The 18,622-nt window shown below is 37.5% G+C and overlaps 7 protein-coding genes and 1 non-coding gene across 8 annotated transcripts; 3 read left to right on the top strand and 5 right to left on the bottom strand.

Moving 5' to 3' along the window:
- Positions 1 to 1,411: 1,411 nt before the first annotated feature.
- Positions 1,412 to 2,723, bottom strand: LOC108816051 (E3 ubiquitin-protein ligase SGR9, amyloplastic). The gene has a single exon (XM_018588618.2). The coding sequence runs from the start codon at positions 2,538 to 2,540 to the stop codon at positions 1,659 to 1,661; it is 882 nt and encodes a 293-aa protein (XP_018444120.1). The 5' UTR covers positions 2,541 to 2,723; the 3' UTR covers positions 1,412 to 1,658.
- Positions 2,724 to 3,908: 1,185 nt separating this feature from the next.
- On the bottom strand, positions 3,909 to 5,650 carry LOC108814446 (uncharacterized). Its single transcript, XM_018587016.1, has 6 exons — positions 5,373 to 5,650; positions 5,120 to 5,261; positions 4,956 to 5,040; positions 4,833 to 4,880; positions 4,641 to 4,741; positions 3,909 to 4,326 (listed from the first exon to the last, which is right to left on the bottom strand). The coding sequence occupies exons 1-6, from the start codon at positions 5,581 to 5,583 to the stop codon at positions 4,194 to 4,196; spliced, it is 720 nt and encodes a 239-aa protein (XP_018442518.1). The 5' UTR covers positions 5,584 to 5,650; the 3' UTR covers positions 3,909 to 4,193.
- Positions 5,651 to 5,727: 77 nt separating this feature from the next.
- On the bottom strand, positions 5,728 to 6,680 carry LOC108816839 (pathogenesis-related protein PRB1-3). Its single transcript, XM_018589400.2, has one exon. It carries the CDS (start codon positions 6,471 to 6,473, stop codon positions 5,895 to 5,897), a length of 579 nt encoding a protein of 192 aa, XP_018444902.1. The 5' UTR covers positions 6,474 to 6,680; the 3' UTR covers positions 5,728 to 5,894.
- Positions 6,681 to 6,993: 313 nt separating this feature from the next.
- LOC108816938 (uncharacterized) lies at positions 6,994 to 8,122 on the top strand. Its single transcript, XM_018589505.2, has 4 exons — positions 6,994 to 7,063; positions 7,275 to 7,450; positions 7,554 to 7,749; positions 7,884 to 8,122. Exons 1-4 carry the CDS (start codon positions 6,994 to 6,996, stop codon positions 8,120 to 8,122), a joined length of 681 nt encoding a protein of 226 aa, XP_018445007.1.
- On the bottom strand, positions 7,599 to 9,429 carry LOC108816937 (uncharacterized). The gene is made up of 5 exons (XM_018589504.2): positions 9,081 to 9,429; positions 8,901 to 8,979; positions 8,726 to 8,813; positions 8,357 to 8,472; positions 7,599 to 7,783 (listed from the first exon to the last, which is right to left on the bottom strand). The coding sequence occupies exons 1-4, from the start codon at positions 9,351 to 9,353 to the stop codon at positions 8,376 to 8,378; spliced, it is 537 nt and encodes a 178-aa protein (XP_018445006.1). The 5' UTR covers positions 9,354 to 9,429; the 3' UTR covers positions 7,599 to 7,783; positions 8,357 to 8,375.
- Positions 9,430 to 10,202: 773 nt separating this feature from the next.
- LOC108815914 (uncharacterized) lies at positions 10,203 to 11,180 on the top strand. The gene has a single exon (XM_018588446.2). It carries the CDS (start codon positions 10,469 to 10,471, stop codon positions 10,946 to 10,948), a length of 480 nt encoding a protein of 159 aa, XP_018443948.1. The 5' UTR covers positions 10,203 to 10,468; the 3' UTR covers positions 10,949 to 11,180.
- A 1,739-nt stretch (positions 11,181 to 12,919) lies between these two features.
- On the bottom strand, positions 12,920 to 15,822 carry LOC108818037 (ankyrin repeat-containing protein At5g02620). Its single transcript, XM_018590886.2, has 3 exons — positions 15,227 to 15,822; positions 14,382 to 14,791; positions 12,920 to 13,983 (listed from the first exon to the last, which is right to left on the bottom strand). Exons 1-3 carry the CDS (start codon positions 15,540 to 15,542, stop codon positions 13,132 to 13,134), a joined length of 1,578 nt encoding a protein of 525 aa, XP_018446388.1. The 5' UTR covers positions 15,543 to 15,822; the 3' UTR covers positions 12,920 to 13,131.
- A 2,698-nt stretch (positions 15,823 to 18,520) lies between these two features.
- Positions 18,521 to 18,594, top strand: TRNAR-UCG (transfer RNA arginine (anticodon UCG)). The gene has a single exon. It is a non-coding gene; the product is annotated as a tRNA-Arg (tRNA).
- Positions 18,595 to 18,622: the final 28 nt, after the last annotated feature.

Raw genomic sequence — 18,622 nt, 5'->3', positions numbered from 1 at the left:
CAGAAATACAAAGGTAAAAAGGAGAAAAGTTAGACAAAAAATGATTTATACCAAAGAGACAACACCCTTGTTTTTTTGTTCTCTATTGGTAATTTTCCCATATAACTTTCGTAGCTTCAACTCTATAAACTCGGATACATACGTTGATAATCTTTAATATATTTTAGGAAAGTAATATTCGGAAAACGATCACTAGTTCCTACTTGCATATAAAATGGGTGCATTTGCAATTTAAGCCTTTCGAAACTTGCTACTAGCTTATTACAATAGAATTTTTTCAGAACTACACATACTATCATCTAACAATGAAGTTTGTGGTTAAGAATAAAAATTCATATCATCTTATTTTATGCAGATATTTTTCGTGAATTTTAAAGATGGAATAAATGCACATGACTATTATTACTCTAGTCAATTGATTGATCAAAATTGAAAAACTTATTGTATTATTGACGGCTATACGGTTACCAAGTGGAAGATATTTTTATCATTTTCTTATATACGCACATATATAGTCTCAGAGCATCTTTCTTAATTCGAAAACAGTTTGATAATAAGACTTTTACACACAAAAAAAAAATTAACATTTTACCAAAAAAAAAAAAGACTTTTACACTGGGTAATTTGGATAAAATCTAAGTAGTAGCTAAACGGTCTTTCAGCTTCATTTTGCCTATTGCGTGTTTAGCAATCTAAGTAGTACCACCGAATATTCCCTTCTCTGTTTTTTTAAAAATGTATGTTTTGGTGTTTTCACACATATTAAGAAAACACATTAACTATACATCATTTTTAGAAATTATCAAATTCTAATGCATTTTAACCAATAGTCTTTCAATAAATTCAATCAATTTTATTGAAATTTGCAATTTTTGTATAGGAAACATAAAAAATACATCTTTGTGAAACAATTTATTTGTCTAAAACATCTATCTTTAAAAAACAGAAGGAGTATATTGAAATCTAATATACGCAGCTAAACTTCATTTTATATGATTTTCATGAGCATGTTTATATGATATTGATACTCATTAAATTTTGGTTCAAATGCTGTTTGGGTTCAAGCGTCATGGTACAATAAAAATTTCTCATTTTCACAATTTTGAGTAATAATAAAAAACTTTGATTTTAAATTTGATATGAAAATACGAACTTGGCACAGCCCGTAATGAAGGTGATGCCCACTAAAAGCCCAGTAATAATATTACATCAAAAACCTTCCCGAATTGTCATCGCATCAGGTACAGAATGATCAATTTTGAAATGTCAATGCTTAACTCGCAATAGTTACAAAAGGCCCAGTTCTGAAAATAACAAAATAGGCTCACTAGTTCCTATGAATGGAATGGAAACCAGTAGTGTTACAAAAAAAAAGGAATGGAAACCAGTTAAGCATCTGAACAGAGGATGATGCTACATAATATATGAAAGATAACAAAAGAAAACATTGTTTTAACATACGAAATTCGTCGTTGTCGCAATTTATAACAAGAAATGTTGTCATGAGTATAATAAAACCACATGTGTCCTTATCAAAAAGAAAAAAAAAACTAACATAAATTCTATAGATCGAAACGGTCCAAACATTCCTATTTGATTATAGTACTCGACACATCTATTATAGATAACGATATGCACGTTTCATACACGTGTATTACTCACGTGTTTGATAACACGTGAGTCACGTGTAACTCAGTGGTCTTGACGAGGATCTCCCATAGACGTTGGATCTCGGAGAAGACATCGTCGGTGGGAAGCTGAAACCTACAGAAAGGACACGTGTTCCTCTTGCTAAGCCATGGCAAGATACACTTCCAGTGGAACAAATGCTGACATGGCATTTCACAAACATCTCTTCCTTCGCTCATCTCTTCCTTGCATATCACGCATTCTACTTCTCCGGAATTCAAACCGGTTGCGTTAGACACCTCAACCGCACGTAGCGCCACCACAGCCGCTCTAGCAGCTGGGATCTCATATCCTTCTTTCTCTCCTCTTAGACGACGAAGGTGGTTGTAGCCTCCCATTATGTCGACGAATCTTTTGCATCTAACTAGGGTTTCTATGTAAGGCATCAGGATTCCGGCGTCGCATGTCCATAGACCGGATATACTGTTTAACATAGTGTCAGAGCACATAGCGCCGAGGATTTCCCGCCAGTTATCAGCTGAAGCTTCTAGAACATCTGGATCTAGCTGGTGCGTTTCGCAGAGAAAGAGGAGAAGCACAACCGCGTCGAGGTCCCGGAGCTTCATAAAGGCAGCAGAGGAAGGGAGAGAGTGGTGGTGGTTGCGGTGGAGTAGGAGAGGGTGGAGAAGAGAAAGGAGGTGAGTAGCGATGAGGAGGGTTTTCTGAGGAAGGGAGAGAGAAAGGAGGTGGCGGAGAGTGAGGGAGAAAAGCGTCGGAGAGGAGAGGACTGAGGTGAGACGACGGCGATGGTGGTGGGAGATAGAAAGAATGGTGTGAGTAAGACTCGTGAGGTGTGAAGGAGAAAGAGTAGAGAGTGACGTCATGATGATCGTGGTGCTTTCTTCTTCCATATTGGATCTTGTGTGTGTGCGCGCTTCGTTTTCTCACTTCTCATTACACTTTTAACCTTTTGATGAATCTTTGCTTATATACATGTATTAAGTAAGTCATTGGGAGTTTGGTAGTGGTAATAATAAAAACTATTGTGATTTTTCTATTAGGGAAAAAACAAAAGGGTGTGGTACAAAAGAGACTATTGTCGGCTTTGCTTGTTTTGTTTTCGATTTTTAATTGATTGATGCCAATATGAAATTGGAGAATAAAGGTGAAGAAGCTATGAATGGAGAAGAGTTGGCAAAAGTTCACTTTAGTAACTGTAGGTGACAGGCATAATTAGCTTTGCAGACTTTTATCCCAAAAACAAATATTTCATCAGAACTATAACAAAAATTTGGAAGAACCAAATATTTGAGTAGAAAGTAACTAGAAACTATAGGAGCTATGTTTTTATGTCAATATTGTGCAACTAATTACGTTTACTATAAATGATCCATGAAAAGTTGGTCATGTGGAACTAGTGGAGCAGACAAAGTGTGTGGACTAGAGTAGGAACTTGGAGAGGCTTTGTATAAATCTACCTGTTCTTGTGGAGTTTGTCTACTCTCATATCAACACATCATATCATTCAATACCAAATGATCTGATAAGATTATATACCAGACTGGTGTTGCAGTTTAGGACAAATAGATCATCCTGTTGGTGCATATGACAAAACAGAAACAACAAGAGGAAGGTTGTCAAAAGTCAAAAACTATATAAGATTTCAGGTACAATAGGTTTGGCTAAATCTTCCACTTTTCAATTTGTTGTATTCAAGGAACAGTGTAGAAAGATCAATAATAATTCAACATGACCACACAAATTCACAACTCTAGTCTCTATGCATTTGTCCCGGTGTGTTGTCCATACTTTCCCAAACTCTCATGTCTCTCTAATCCCAAAGAAAATTCGGTGGAGATCAAATTATCAAATTCTTTACATTTTTACCCCTCTAAAAACAACTTACCAATCTCTAACGCGAATCTAAGTTCACCAGTTTGATCTCATAGCTGAATGATGATCCTACTAGAGAGGGGTTTTGGCCATTGAGTTTACTAAAATCTTGCTTAAAGAGTTAACCAACTATGGAAATATTACTCATCATAAGCACATCAGAAGATAAAGTGCATTAAAGCAATCAGATCTTCTACACAACCGGTGGAACATGGAGGAAGTTCGATAACAGTGAAAAGATATGATAGCAAGATGCTTAAATTACAAGCAAAGCTGCCCCACTATACAAAAAGCAAGTGAACATAATATTATTCTAGTCTGGTCGATTTCTCTATGGCCCTGGTGAAAAGTGTGCCCCACGAAGCCCCCCTTATAGTACAAAGTCATTCACTTTCTAAAAGCAAGCTGGATCACTTCATCACATGGGCATCCAAAGTTGGTCAAATACAAGGACGAAAAAAAAAACAATCACATGCAGTAGCTGTAATCTGCTTAGACACCAAGATTTTTTTTTATTTGTGAACATCCAACTGAACCGGAGAAAACAGACACCAACTAAATTTCAGAACCATGGAGTTTGCAGATAAAATCTCAGAGGAGCAAACTGACATAGACCATCCAAACAGGAAAGACACAGAATTTCTTGCCATCGGAATACACCAACTAAGAAATTACTGCAGAACTTGCAACGTGATTCGTTGGTTGAGAAGGAAGTTCCTGTTCTTCGTAATGTATGCATTCATCGCCTGGGTCTGTGAAGTGAAACGCACCAGTGCCACCCTCTTAGGACTTCCGAGTCCTTGACTGCATGGTCAATAAATAAAGTCATTCAAAAATAGATTCATGTCCTTGTTTTTTAAGAAATCCAGACATTTCTGAACAACACAATGATCGAGTACAAAGATCTCTAGGTATATGATGAATCAAACAAGATGACACGTTTAGTATAAATTCAAAATATATTTCTTATCATAGCCAGGGATCTAATTAACACAAGTATCAGAAAAAGAATTGTAGTTGATTAATCACACAGGATAGAGAGAGAACCTTGTTTACTGCAGGTCCAGTTAATATCTAATCTAGTGATCAAAGAATATAAAAGAAGAGAAATGACTGACATGGTGAGGAACTGGATGGATCCAGGATGATAGAGACAGCCGGATAAGAACCTATCAATGTCTTCTATTATAGCATTCGGCGGAAGTCCATGTAGCGCAACCTAAACAAATATACAATCATAATAATTGTCTGAAATATATGACCTCGATAAATACATTTGAGGATAAAACAGAAAACATAAGCTTACTTACCACTTTGCCTTCATAAGGAACAACGGGATCCCACTGAGACTGAGTAGCCTAGATCATTGGGAAAGAATCATGTTAAGTCAGATGCATATAAATACGGAGTCTGTAGTTTGTCAAAAGGATTACCCTTTCTAATCTATATAGCCTTCCCTTCTTCGCAATCGCTCGCATTGCATTATCATAAGATGAACGGGAAGAGAATTGCACATAACTGAAAAATACCAACACATTTGTGAGTCTGGAATCAAACTTTCTACTTCCAAAAATCACAATTTTGAGCTAAAACTCACACTCCAGAAGGATTCAAGTTACCACCACGCATGTAGCTGAATCTGAGATCATCAGGTGTCACATTGCATCCTTCAAGTACGCTCATCACATCACTCTTCAGCGTATGTTTTGAGAAGCCTGAAAACTTCCCATACGACTTCCCTGAAACCGTCCAAAATACAAAATTAATCCCAAACGAAAACAGACAAGACATTCGTTGTGTTCATCTCCAAAATGAACCATAACAATCTGCGAGTTTAACTCATAACAAACCTTCTCCTGCAGGCTTCTTTACTCCTCCTTCAACCGTGGAACCTCCCGGAGGCGGTGGTGGTAACGGAGAGGAAGGAGGAGGAGGCTGCTCTGTGACGGTAGATAGACGTTTCCGCGATTCCTGAAGAAATGGAAGAGAGCTACGACTGATCGCCGGATCCAACGTCCGGAGGCTCAAACTCGATCGGATCGCGTTACGGATGATACTCATCTCTCGCCGGTAAAATGTTTAGGGTTTTTCTCAGTGTCGAAACAACAAACGATGATGATGCGAAACTGAGCTACATTCACTTAACCAAACGACATCGTTTTACGTACTTGAACAACAAAAAGCCATATAATATTCAAGACCAGGCCCAATTATAGGCCCAGTATACGTATAAAAACACGATCCACGTTATTTGTACATTACATTACATTAGTAGAAGTAGAAACATTAAGGAAATTCAGGAAAAAAATGGTTTCATTTGAACTGGAGCGAACAGTTTAGAGAAAACAACATTAAAATTGAAAATTGTAATTTTATTTAGGCAAATCATAGGGACTTTCGCCTTCGTAATTTCCACCAGGTGAATACTCGCAAACCACAAGGAATCCAAGTTCGTTGTCACACTTGACACGTGCGCATCCAACGGCTGTGGTTGCGCGCCAAATTATCTGCGTATAGTGACCGCACATCTTACCAGCTCCACACGAGTTAGTCGTCCGGTCGTAGTGCAAGCTTTCATCCACCCACGTCGCGACCACTCTCTTGGGCGTCCAATTCACACTCCTCTGGTACCAGAATATATTCTCTCCGTGAGGCCCACCTGAATGGGTCATTTTACAATCCGATTTGCGTTGTTTGGCCCAATCGTATGCGAAACGGGCCAGGCCTTGATCCCATCTGAGATGCGACGCGCCTGAAGCTACCCGCGCTGTGTTGTGCGCGTTTAAAAACTCCATCGTTTGCATCTTATTCCTTCTCTCTCTCATCATCGCACGGGGAGATACGACCGGAGAGGGAGCTCCGGCGGCGGAGGGAACATCGCCGGAGAAGAGAAGGATGAGGAGAGAGGAGATGAAGAGAAAAAGTTGACGAAGAAACAACGAAGACGACATTCTCTCTTAGTCGTCTTCGTGTCTCTCATTCCTCGATCCCTCTGTTCTGTCTCTCAGGTTTTTCTTTTTTTACTGTGGAGAGATTCATTATTCGGTTAGTAGTTTGCAACAGAGTGTCTCAATCTGTTCATTTTCAGTTTTTAAATTTTTCTTTATTTGTTGAAAGGAAAACGGCCATACAGAACATATGTAAGTTTCAAAATCTAACTAAATAATTTCGATAATATGTTTATAACTCTTAACAAAGCTAAGAATAATAATGTGGTCTTTATGAGGTGTCGATATGTTTTTACTGAAATATTCATTTCGTCACTGTCGAGTTTTTATACGAACGTTACAAATTGTGTATTGAATATGCAAAATTGAAGATGGAGAATGTTTAAGAGGCTGTATTCGTGAGACGCACGTGTCATTGTGGATCTCTCTCTCTCTCTCTCCCTCTTTTCTATCTCAAGCTTTCTTCTTCTTCCCCATAAAAGAGAAGACATAAGCGAAAGCAAATCAACAAAAGAAAATACAAATGACGATTATGAATACGTTGATCTGGAGAAATCTTCTTTTCTGGTCCATCGCACACACGTTGATTCCAGGTAATGTACTACAAAAACAAATTACCGAGGGGACATAACAGCTTGTTTCATTTTACCAAATTTGTATCTGTTTTCATGATTGTTTTGTTACCATTTAACGATTTGTGTGGGATAGATTTCCATGTGGATATCCAAAAAATTTGGAGCTTGTTCATTGGCCACCCAACATATATTATAATCGAAATGGGTTTTTAAAGCTTCGTAATTGCAGGATCTGTTAGATCACAATCTATCACACTGGACTCCATAGAGATATTCACGAAGCATGACTGGTTTAAACTCAAACACACGGTCTACTTTCAATGCAAAGGAGAGAACAAGACAGTTCTTCCTGATGTTACCAAATCCGGTATCGTGTATACTTTTCGCGGTCAAGAATCATGGCAGGCACGTCCCACTTCTCTTTTACATCCGTTTATTACTAACAACTGTATCAATACTAAACAATTTTAGAGATGTTTCTTCTCTCTCTATGTTGCTTATTATACAGCCAATGACAGAGATCAGTGGGGAAAAGTGTAAGCGATGCGGAATCTATGAGCAAGGCAGTCTGATATCAGACAAAGAGTTTGATGAATGGGAGCTTTGTCCTTCAGATTTCTCTGCTAGCCAAATCTATATGCACTTTAAAGAAAAAGAGATCAATGCTACTTTTGTCTGCCACGGTTGTGCCAAGCTCGACTCCGGTGAGTAATATTAACCTTTGATTTACTGTGTTTCCTGCCAAAAGAAAACGAAGAGATAATGATTTGATGAATAGAAGTAACAGACATGAATTTGAAATGCAATAATGTGTCTTTTTTTTTGGTGTGTGTGTAAGTATCTGCTGGAGCAGCGACGGGTTCAAGTTCAAAAGAGGAAGGAGATAATGGGTCAAAAGTTGTGATAGCGATTGTAGCAGGGGTCTTGTGTGCAACTATTGTAGTGGTTGGAGGGGTTTTCATGTTTAGGCACTCAAAGAGGATGAAGCTGCAGCGAGATCAAGCCAGGTTTATGAAGCTTTTTGAGGAAAATGATGATGAACCTGAAGATGAACTTGGACTTGAACCTGTGCTATGACATGGCCTTGAGCCGATTTTATTTTTTTTGTTTTTGCACAGGGACTTTTTTGTGTTAATGAATTTTTTGCAGCTTATATTAGGGAAGAGGATTGACAGTAGGTCTCAGTTTTTTGGCCATCTAGTTTCTCTTCCCCCCGCAATTTTAAAGCCAGTGACAATAATCACCAAAAATTTCCAATACTATAAGGCTATTGTACTCATTGCATTACACTAGTGCATCTAGGGAACCTACCTTAGAGTTCATCAGGCTGTTAACTCGAGCTCGGACTGCTTCTGATTGCGCGGTTGAAACTGTCTAGTTCCTTGGAATCTGAGCCATGTATTGTTTTAATGGTATCAATGCAGCAGCTGAAACGTAAGACGGACAATAATCAGTTTCTTATAACCTTTCAGTTTTCCAGCAAGAAAATGAGTTGTAGAATCATCCATTTATCTTAGTAAGTTTATACAGCTGAACCTAAAAAAGATTCTTTATAGTTAGCTTCATCACTCTTATAGTCTTATACTAAGTCTGAGAGCTTGTGAAGAGATAATAATTATAAGTTCTTGCAAGGGAAAATTGATAAGAGCAACCAAAGAGGAAAGATAGATGATAGATAACCTGCAAGCTTCCTTGTTGAATTTCTTTTCTTCGATCCCGTAGAGAGTCTTGAAAACCTCTGGCTCTACCCGGCAGAAATATGGTCGATCTGTACTCACACGAAACGTTCATCATTGTCTCAGTCTTCAAATCAGAGAGAAAAAAAAACACAAATGATTTTGCAAGTAAAATTAACCAGCATAAATGGAGCATTTGCGTGTAGGTTTGTCGTAGTTTATGCACCACCCATCATCTCCAATCATGCTTCTATACAGCTATTAGATCAAAAAAGTATAACATGTTGTTAACCCTCAAAAAGCAAATGAACAGAGGAATTTCGTCGAACAAGTGGTGGGTGCGAAAAAAACAAGCAGACCTCGACATCATCAGGGTCGTCGAAGATTTCGTCAGGGGTCGCGAAAGCGAAGTCCTTTGCAAGCTTACAGCAAGCTCCGCAGCCTTCTATGCACTGCCACGTCAGCTCCTTCGATGTTCTGCCGGAGAAACCGCTCGTGGACGTCGTCGTCGTTGGCAGCTTCTTCTCTGGCTTGGTTTTCTTTGCGTTAAGTTGCGTGACTGGGGACCGTCTCGTGGCGGAGATAATCGTCGACGGCATTGGTGCCGTCGATAACGCAAGCGAAGGAAACATTTTTTTTGGCGCAAAATTAAACCCAACGTTTCCTCAGGATAAGCTTTTACCTCTGTGAAGATGTAAAAAAAAAACAAGAAGCTTTCAAAATTTATATAATGGCCCATTAAGAAGAGCTAAGCAAATGTGGGGGCTTTGATTCATGTACGGCCCATCATATATTTAAATCACAAACTGAGGTCGCGCGAGCTTGACGAATAGTTTAACATTTCTGAAATCAAAATGTATTACATCGTTATGTTGTTTTATCGTTTACAGTTCACTCAAGTACACATTTCACATTTTAAGCCATGTTATGATACGTTTTTTTGACTGAATGTTATGATACGTTACTATGTTAGAATCACTAATACCATCTATTAAACGATATGTTCCGACTGATACTTATATTACTTAATTTTGTATGATTAATCAAAGTTGTTTAAGACAACTAATAACTATAGAAGATAGTAGTAATGCATAAAGATTAACAATTTAAAAGTTAAGTCTGAACTATGATTTTTAACCTACGACTATGACTATGAGTGAGTAAAAGAAACAATTGCTTACACGACATACCGAATGTTCAAAATATGCGGAACGAGATGACCGACATTACCCAAATTTTTATTTTCTTATGAAATAGTGAAATATCTATAAAAATATTATTGAATTTAACACCTTGCAAATCACATGATCATTGTGTTATACTACTATTTTACGTATTACTAATTACTTATCATTTTCGATGAGAAAAAACAGCAACTGTCCATTTTAATCACACCAAATCACAACAACCCATTCTCGTTAATCTACTACTAATATTGCTTTGATTTTAAAACAAACAAAAAAAGCAGTCATTACCTCCACCCCCACCACCACTAGTTGTCACATATGTTTTCTTTCTCTCTTTCTCTTCTATGAAAGTAAAATAATATCCCCTGCCTCCCTTAATCATGCTCTTTCAACATTTCTTCTTTCATTTCCACTTATCTTTTCTTTAAATTTAAGCTTCACTTATTCCTCCACGTCTCTAAACCTTTTTTAAAGAAATAAAAGCACTCATATATATCACACAATACATAATCACCGCAGGGGGAAAAGTATTATCACAACAACAACAAAAACTAGAGAACATGAACTCAGTATGCATCTCTAGCTGCATCGACGATGCACGTGACACACGCGTGCCTCGTACCACGTACGTGAATCTCTATAAATGGCCTGAGTCGGACGCCGAGTTCGTCCGCTCCGTCCGACGAGGAGGCGGCGTACCTACAGCGCGTGTGGTGGATAGCATCTCATGCCGGCAGATGTATCTCAGGAGCTACACGTTCTCTCGAGAAGATGACGATAAGAGCAAAGCGGAGAAGGTAGTGCCGTCATCGACGCAAACCTCGTGTCTAGGGAGGTTTAAGGAAACGGCCTCGTTCAGGAAGGGGAATAAGGAGGAAAGTGATGTCATTGTTGAGAAGTCAAAACCGGGTAGCCGTCGTGAGAAGAGAAGAGTTAGAAAGAAGAAAAAGAAGAGAGAACAAGCTTGTTCTGTTATGTTCAGGTTTTTTCGAAGGTTACTCTCTTGTGCTGCGACCGTAGATGTTGTTGATCCAAACTAGCTAAGTTCATGCATTACCTTCTTGTATTAAGCTTTTAATTATATTTGAGTTTTTTTTTCTTTGTTTTTGAGAGTTATCTTAAACTGGTTTATCTGCCTCCTCCTTCTTCTTCTTTTTTTATTTACTTTTGATTTTGTTTTGTATTTAAACTTGTAGTATAGATAATTTTAATGGTATATCTTGCTTTTGTATAAATATCTTGTAGTACATATAGATGATCTTTCTTCATGCATTAGTAAGTATTTTTTTATTTCAGGATGATAGAAAATAACAAAGTTTTATTGGTTGCGAGTTAAGTTCAATGTTAAAATCTTAATAGCAATTTTTTTGGAAAGAAAAGTTATTTTTGCAATGTTTTCTAATTCATAACATGTATATTTTAATGTTAGAATTGAAAATATACATGTTATGAACTAGAAAAAATATATGAAGCTTTCTTACCCAAAGAGAAAAGAAATAGTTATATTGAAAAACTATTCGGCGGGAAATTCCAGCATCGGATGCCCATGGATTTACTAAAGGTGTAAAAAAAATACTTCCCTGTAAAAGTGTAAAATAAAGTTGTTCAACACAAGTAAAAGAAGAATCGTAGCTAAAAGCCTAAAACATATATTATTTTCCAAGTTGCTATATCTTTCAAATTAAATTACTAGGTAGACCCTATAGATGATCATGTATGTGTTTCAAGATACAACTAATACTTCGTTTATATAAATTTTAACATCGGTCATAACACCCAAAAAAACTCAAATTCTGACTTAGCCACGTAGGAATATATAATCTCAATAAAACCAATACATTTTCGTTTTTATAATGTCGAATATTATTTATGAACATAAAAAGTACCATGCTGATTCATTTTCCTTTGCAGTGTTAATAGTTCTATGCAAATTCAGCACAAATATTCTTTTAATGTCGACTCCGAAGAGAATGAGGTATAGTCATTCAATTAAAATATGCGTAATGATCCCCACTTAATTAGTTGGCATCGTATGTTTAATACTGGAAGAGTCAACAGGCCGTCGTTTTACAAAACCGCATTATAAGATTTAGCTTACACAATTTACAAATTATAAATGATAAAAGAAATATATATTAGGCACACTTATACGATGGTTGTTTAGTGCATGATGGATACTTTAGTGGAACAATTCGAGGATTTAATATTCAATTGCTTACCATAATTCATGTCACGCCTGGTATGATTATTGCTTAGTGGGGACTTGGAGAACTACACATAGATTCACGACCAAGAAAGAAACTAAAATATGAAAACCTTTTGTCGTATCATCAGTTTTCTTTTCAACAATACTATTTACGTGGAAGATAACCAAACCTGAATGTGTTTCCTAAAATCGGAAATGAATACATAAGATATTTTTCCTTAGTTTGTTATACATTATTTATAAATCGAATTTAGACAGACGTGGTCCCGTGGACAATTCATGTTGCTTCGTTTGTACAATAATGACAGAAAGCTTCAAACTCCCAGTTAATAATTTCCGGATGAAACAGAGATGGTAGCAAAACAATTCTTGAATAAAAGAGATACAAAAAAAAAACAAATCATAATATTGCCAATGGCGGACCTATGTAGTCCAATGGGGTGGCACTTGACACCCCTTAAATTTTTATAAATGTTATTTTGTCCATAGAAACATGGAAATATCTGTAGGTCTCTTGGTAAAGTTCCTCAACTGACCCCCCTAAAACCAGGGATCAAACCCTCATGGTGACACTTTTACTTGTTTTTCCCTTTTATGTACATAATCTGACCCAGGTTAAATTCAATCCTGGGTCCGCCACTGAATATTGCCATACACCAAACATGGCATGCTTGATTTCTGACGCTTATGCTCCAAGACTCATCAAGGATACAGTATGTCGTCTGACTATATATTAATCAACTATTTTCTTCTTCGTTAGTTTACTATTTGCTTACAATAGTATGAACTCTGAAGGCACTAGATCTCCTTAGAATAGTAATCCATTACATTTCTTTTGTTACTTACTTGCAAAGTAATGTTCATGTAAAAGCTTTTACAATGATATATACTATTTTTCATTTCTTACATATACAGAAGTACAGAACCTTTGCAAACAGGGAGATCTCCTTTATTTCTGGATACAAAAATCTCTCTGTTCTTAAAACGGTTTTTAACTGCTCCCTTCCTTCACTCCAATCAAACCGCATAAAGCTTCCGGTTATGCTTGTGATCAACTAACTCAGAATCAGACATCATTGAAGCTGGAGACGACTTAGAACCTTCAATCCGATTAGCAACCACCCAATAACACATAGTCCCAAGCGTTGAAACCATGATTAAAGCTCCAATGGCTGTTATACCAATCGCCAATGGCCTCTGCTTATCTCCCACAACAACAAAAGACAGCGATAAAAACGCCACTGAGATCATTATGCAAGCCATCCACATTAGCTTGTTGATAATCGCCATCATTTGCTTCTTAGCTTTCCTCTCTATTACCACAACTGATGTCTGAACCACAACCACTGCCAAAGAGATGAAGAGGGCGAAAGAATCAAACACGACAAAGATCAAGAACTCGGGTCTCGAAGCTGCTCTTGCTTCTCCTAGTGTATACCCTGGAGGAACGTTTTTAGGATCATCCGTGTACTGGCCCGGAACGTTGAAGATAGCTCCAAAAGCGACGGTTGCTATGAGAATGGCTACGACGGTCGTGGAGTTTATGGCGTTGTTGAGTCCTTCCGTGTGCATTTTGTTGACACGTTTACCGATTCCTTGAATCTCTCTTCTCGTTCTCACGGTTTGTTCGAGCTGAGTATGCACCTCGTGGCCTATTTCGCTGACCGTTTCTTTCAGTTTCTTCGAGGAGCCTGACGGTTCCACCCTTGCAGCTGGTTTGATGGATCTTGCGTTCTGCATACCGATCTTCTGAAGAAGCGGTACAATCTCGTGCACACCGGTTTTCTCAGCGATATCAAGAGCTGTCTCTCCGGATTTATTAACCGCCACTCTACTCACTTCACCATACTGTAAAACCGTCTGAACAATCTGCAAAGAAAAGAAGAAAAGAGTCTTCACTTTGAAACAACATCAATAACAATTAACTATGAAAGATTCTATAATGCCCTGACGGTCCATGACTAAAGTCTCTACGCCTGTTTAATCGATCATAGATTTGGTTAGGTTAGACGGTGTGTTAATTTTTCGAAAACTCGAAAGACTTGTTTACTGATTCTATAATCACTGTATCACCGTATAACAAATCAATATCGAATAGGTCATATCGTTTTACTACATGGATGCTTAATTCTAAAGTTCCTTTTAGTGATATAAACTGAGATGTTAAGTAAATGATATAAATAATCAGATACTCTTTAAGCTTTTTAACTTATACCGAAAATTATCGGAATGTTACCGCTACTAACTTTGCAACAACAAAAACTTACCTCTACTCTGTTTTTACGGACAGCGATATGGAGAGGAGTGTTTCCTTTATTATCAGCAGCATTGATCAACGAAGGATCTGCTTTCATCAACGCATCGACGATCTCAGCGTTCTGTCCTTTAACCGCCATATGAAGCGCGGTTTGGCCTTTCTTGTCGACTCTCGTAACCATTCCAACTTTCTTCGCAATCAGCTCTTTCACGATCTCCGTGTGCCCGTTCCTAGCAGCAGAGTGCAAAGCCGTTTTACCGTTGCTTCTCGCAATAGCGGCTAAGTCCACACCTTTGTCCAACAGGAAACAAACGATCTCTCCGTGACCCTGAGAAGCCGCCGTGTGAAGCGCCGTCGTTTTGGATGAATCGAATGTAAATGAAAGCTCTGGGTTTGCCTCCATTAACACATCAAGAACCTCTACAACAACAATAAGTTCACATTAAGGGGGATGTATTCAACTGAGAGTTTCAGGTGATTTGTATTAAAATGACAAATCCACTGTTATTCAAACATGAATTTTAAAAACTCATTTAAAATCCACTGACATTTCGTAAAGTACTCTGAAATCCACTGTTATTGAAAATATTTTAAGTTGTGGGATTTTAAAGTTTTGAGATGATTTTAGGATGTTTGGGTGGAGTTTCTTAGTTAAAATAAATAAAACTCAAATCCCATTGTTTTAGGTGATATTCTAGAGTAGTTTAACAAAAATCACCTAAATCTCTGCAATTTATTAAAATCATCTAAAACTCCATTAAAAATCAAATCACATCAAATGCTAAGTTGAATACATCCCCTAAGTGTTTTGTTCGTTGACTATTCAAATGGAAAATATCTGGAAAGTCAACTCACTTAGATTGCCGTTTTTGGCGGCGATGTGAAAGGCGTCGAAGCCGTTTTTGGCTTTGGTTCCGGCTAAGACAGAGTCGGAGTGTTTCATCAGAATCTTAACCATGTCGGTGTGTCCGAACTCCGCAGCCACGTACAGAGCCGTTTCTCCTGACTGGTTTTGCTCTGCCAACAGCTCTTTCAGCTCTGCGCCGTCGTGTTCGCCGATCATCTCCAAGAGAATCTCTGTTTTTCCTTCTCTGACCGCCGTGTGTAACGGCGTGTCGTCACGCCTCGCGGTTATCTGCTTAGTCATCGTCTTCTTGTAATTCTCTTTCATGATTGATTCTTTGTTGAATTTTTTTTTGGGAATTTGAGATTTTCGCTAGACAGAAGTAAACAGATCGAAGAAGGAGGAATGAATTGGACAAGAGTCACATGAGTTCTGGAGGAGAAACAGAAAACTTCTCTGCTCGTGGTCTTGGCCTCTTGTGCTGTTTCGTATCATAATTATCTTCTTAACCAGATCTTTATTACAGTAACATTATCTAACCTATTTTACTGTCGCCTCGAAACAGTATAACCATTCCTCACTATTTTATACTGGACAGTTGTGATATTGCAAATCTATAAAAACATGTACAGTACAGAACTCGTGATAATTTGGTTACTTGTGATTGTTTAAAAGCTTAGAGTTATAGCTGTAAACTCGTCGAGTCCACGTCCATTAGCCCATATCCATTTGTTCATTTATTGTTTGTAGACAAAGAGTGATCATGTCCATTAGAACTATGTCTATTAAGAATCATATCCACTAAAACTCATATTTTTATGGGCTGCCATACAGTCCATAATAGACCATATAAAAAAAACTTTAAATTTTAATTTATAAGCCTATAATTATATATACAAGTTCATAAAATTAAAATTAATCCATAAATACAACAATACATTAGTTCACAAATACAACAATTTTGGTTTTGGCAAGAAAACTTGATTTTGCGATTTTAACGGAAAATTTTGATTTTACGATTTTGGCGGGAAAACCTGATTTTCCGATTATGACAGGAAATCCCGATTTTGCGGTTTTGGCAGGAAAATTCGATTTTGCAGTTTGACGGGAAAATCGATTTTGCGGTTTTGGCCGGAAAACCCGATTTTATGGTTTTGGCGGGAAACCCCGATTTTACGGTTTTGGCGGGAAAATCTGATTTTACGGTTTGGCGGGAAAATCCGATTTTCGGTTTTGGCGGGAAACCCTGATTTTATGGTTTTGACGGGATAACCCGATTTTAAGGTTTTGGCGGGAAAACCTGATTTTCCGATTTGGCGGGAAAACCCTATTTTCCGGTTTTGGCGGGAAAACCCAATTTTCTGGTTTTGACGGGAAAACCCGATTTCTCAGTTTTGGGAGAAACCCCGATTTTACGGTTTTGGCGATTTTACGGTTTTAGCGGAAAACTCGATTTCCCGATTTTGGCAAGAAAACTCGATTTTTTCGGTTTTGACGGAAAAATTCGATTTCTCAGTTTTGGCGGGAAAACCCAATTTCTCAATTTTCGCGGAAAACCCCGATTTTACGATTTTGATAGAGAAAAATCAATTTTCCGGTTTTGGCGAGAAAACCCGATTTTTCGGTTTTGGTAGAAAAATTCAATTTTTTTTTGAAACCCTAGATTTTTTTTTGTCCATTGGACAACCCATGTACATGAAACCCAAAACCCGTAAAAACCATTTTTTAAATGGTCATCCATATTTTGTCCATTAATAACCCATGGAAAAAATGGGTGTGTCCATATTAAGTCCATTTAAATATGGACGTGGACGACCAATGGACGACCGCCCATTTGACACCTATACTTAGAGTAGAACAAAAGGTAGAACAAAAGGTTAAACGACAGTTTGAGACTTTGAATAAAGCTGAATGAAACTAAAATTTGAATTGAACATTTTAATTTTGCATTTTCATTCTATAACAGTTTTACCAAACATTTGTTATATATGTCAAAAGCTTATCTAATGTATGATGCGTAAAGTGAGGAGTACCCTTTTTCAGATATTGGTTGTTAATCAGAGAAAAAGTATTCTATTATAGATTTTGATCTTTTATGAATAATAAGCAGGAAGATGCCAAAAAAATTATAATAAAAAGCAAGAATACTTTTCTGCATTCTTTACCTATTCAAGTTAATAGAACAGACTATAAACTATTGAATATCTTGAAGTGCTGAAAACAAAGCATGTTATCGGAATACAAATAGGATCAACTTTAAATAAATAAGTTGCTAGAAAACAAAGAACTGAACGTAAAGGAGTTGTTCTCTTTGCTACTGAACAATATAGATAAACAAAACAATTGTCACTGGAACATGAGTACATGACATATCAAGATATTTTTTTTATGAATGGAGCCTCCATTATTGGGTGTATTATCTGTGTGAACGTGGGAAAATAACGGACACTGATTGATACAAAACATTACGGCCATTTTGTTACTTAATTCTGGTTGAAACGTTGAAAAATACTTATCGTTGAAAGTCGGGTTGAAACTCCCAAATCATGTGTTTCATGATTGGATTAGTTCCACTATTTGTTGAACAAAAAAAAGATTAGTTCCACTAGCGGCTCACGCGCTAGACTTATGACAAAAGTTGGATAAGGCCGTGAAACATCGCTATCTGCCTGTTTCCATGGACATGTACCGGGGAAAACGGCTAATTCATACATCAACTGCGGGGTGCGGTCCCGATCAGTACATAAACTGGAGGCCTGTGCAAAAACATACACCAACTCCATTTTTATTTGAAATTCATACATCAACTAATACTCTTGTGTCAAAACCTACATAAATTGCGTTTCCGTTAGTTTGATTGTAACGACAGCTTATGTGGATTTAACGTTGATTACGTGGATTAGGGAGTTTATTACGTGGTATATTAGACCAAAACGACGTCGTTTATTATTAATCTCGGTCTAATATACCACGTAATAAACTCCCTAATCCACGTAATCAACGTTAAATCCACATAAGCTGTCGTTACAATCAAACTAACGGAAACGCAGTTTATGTAGGTTTTGACACAAGAGTATTAGTTGATGTATGAATTTCAAATAAAAATGGAGTTGGTGTATGTTTTTGCACAAGCCTCCAGTTTATGTACTGATCGGGACCGCACTCCGCAGTTGATGTATGAATTAGCCGTTTTCCCACATGTACCGTGCCACGCTCTTCACGCGAATGACACAAATAGTTACTACGGCAAGCAGATACATATAGCGAAAGAAGGTGAGGAAGAAAGAGAAGCTGATTATCATCCAGACCGCATAGCGCAGTGGATTAGCGCGTTTGACTTCGGATCAAAAGGTCGTGGGTTCGACTCCCACTGTGGTCGACTTCTTTTTGTTCTATTTTGTTTTCAT

The sequence above is a fragment of the Raphanus sativus genome, chromosome 7, assembly GCF_000801105.2.
Source record: "Raphanus sativus cultivar WK10039 chromosome 7, ASM80110v3, whole genome shotgun sequence".
NCBI lineage: Eukaryota > Viridiplantae > Streptophyta > Magnoliopsida > Brassicales > Brassicaceae > Raphanus > Raphanus sativus.
This window is presented reverse-complemented; position numbering and strand designations above follow the sequence as displayed.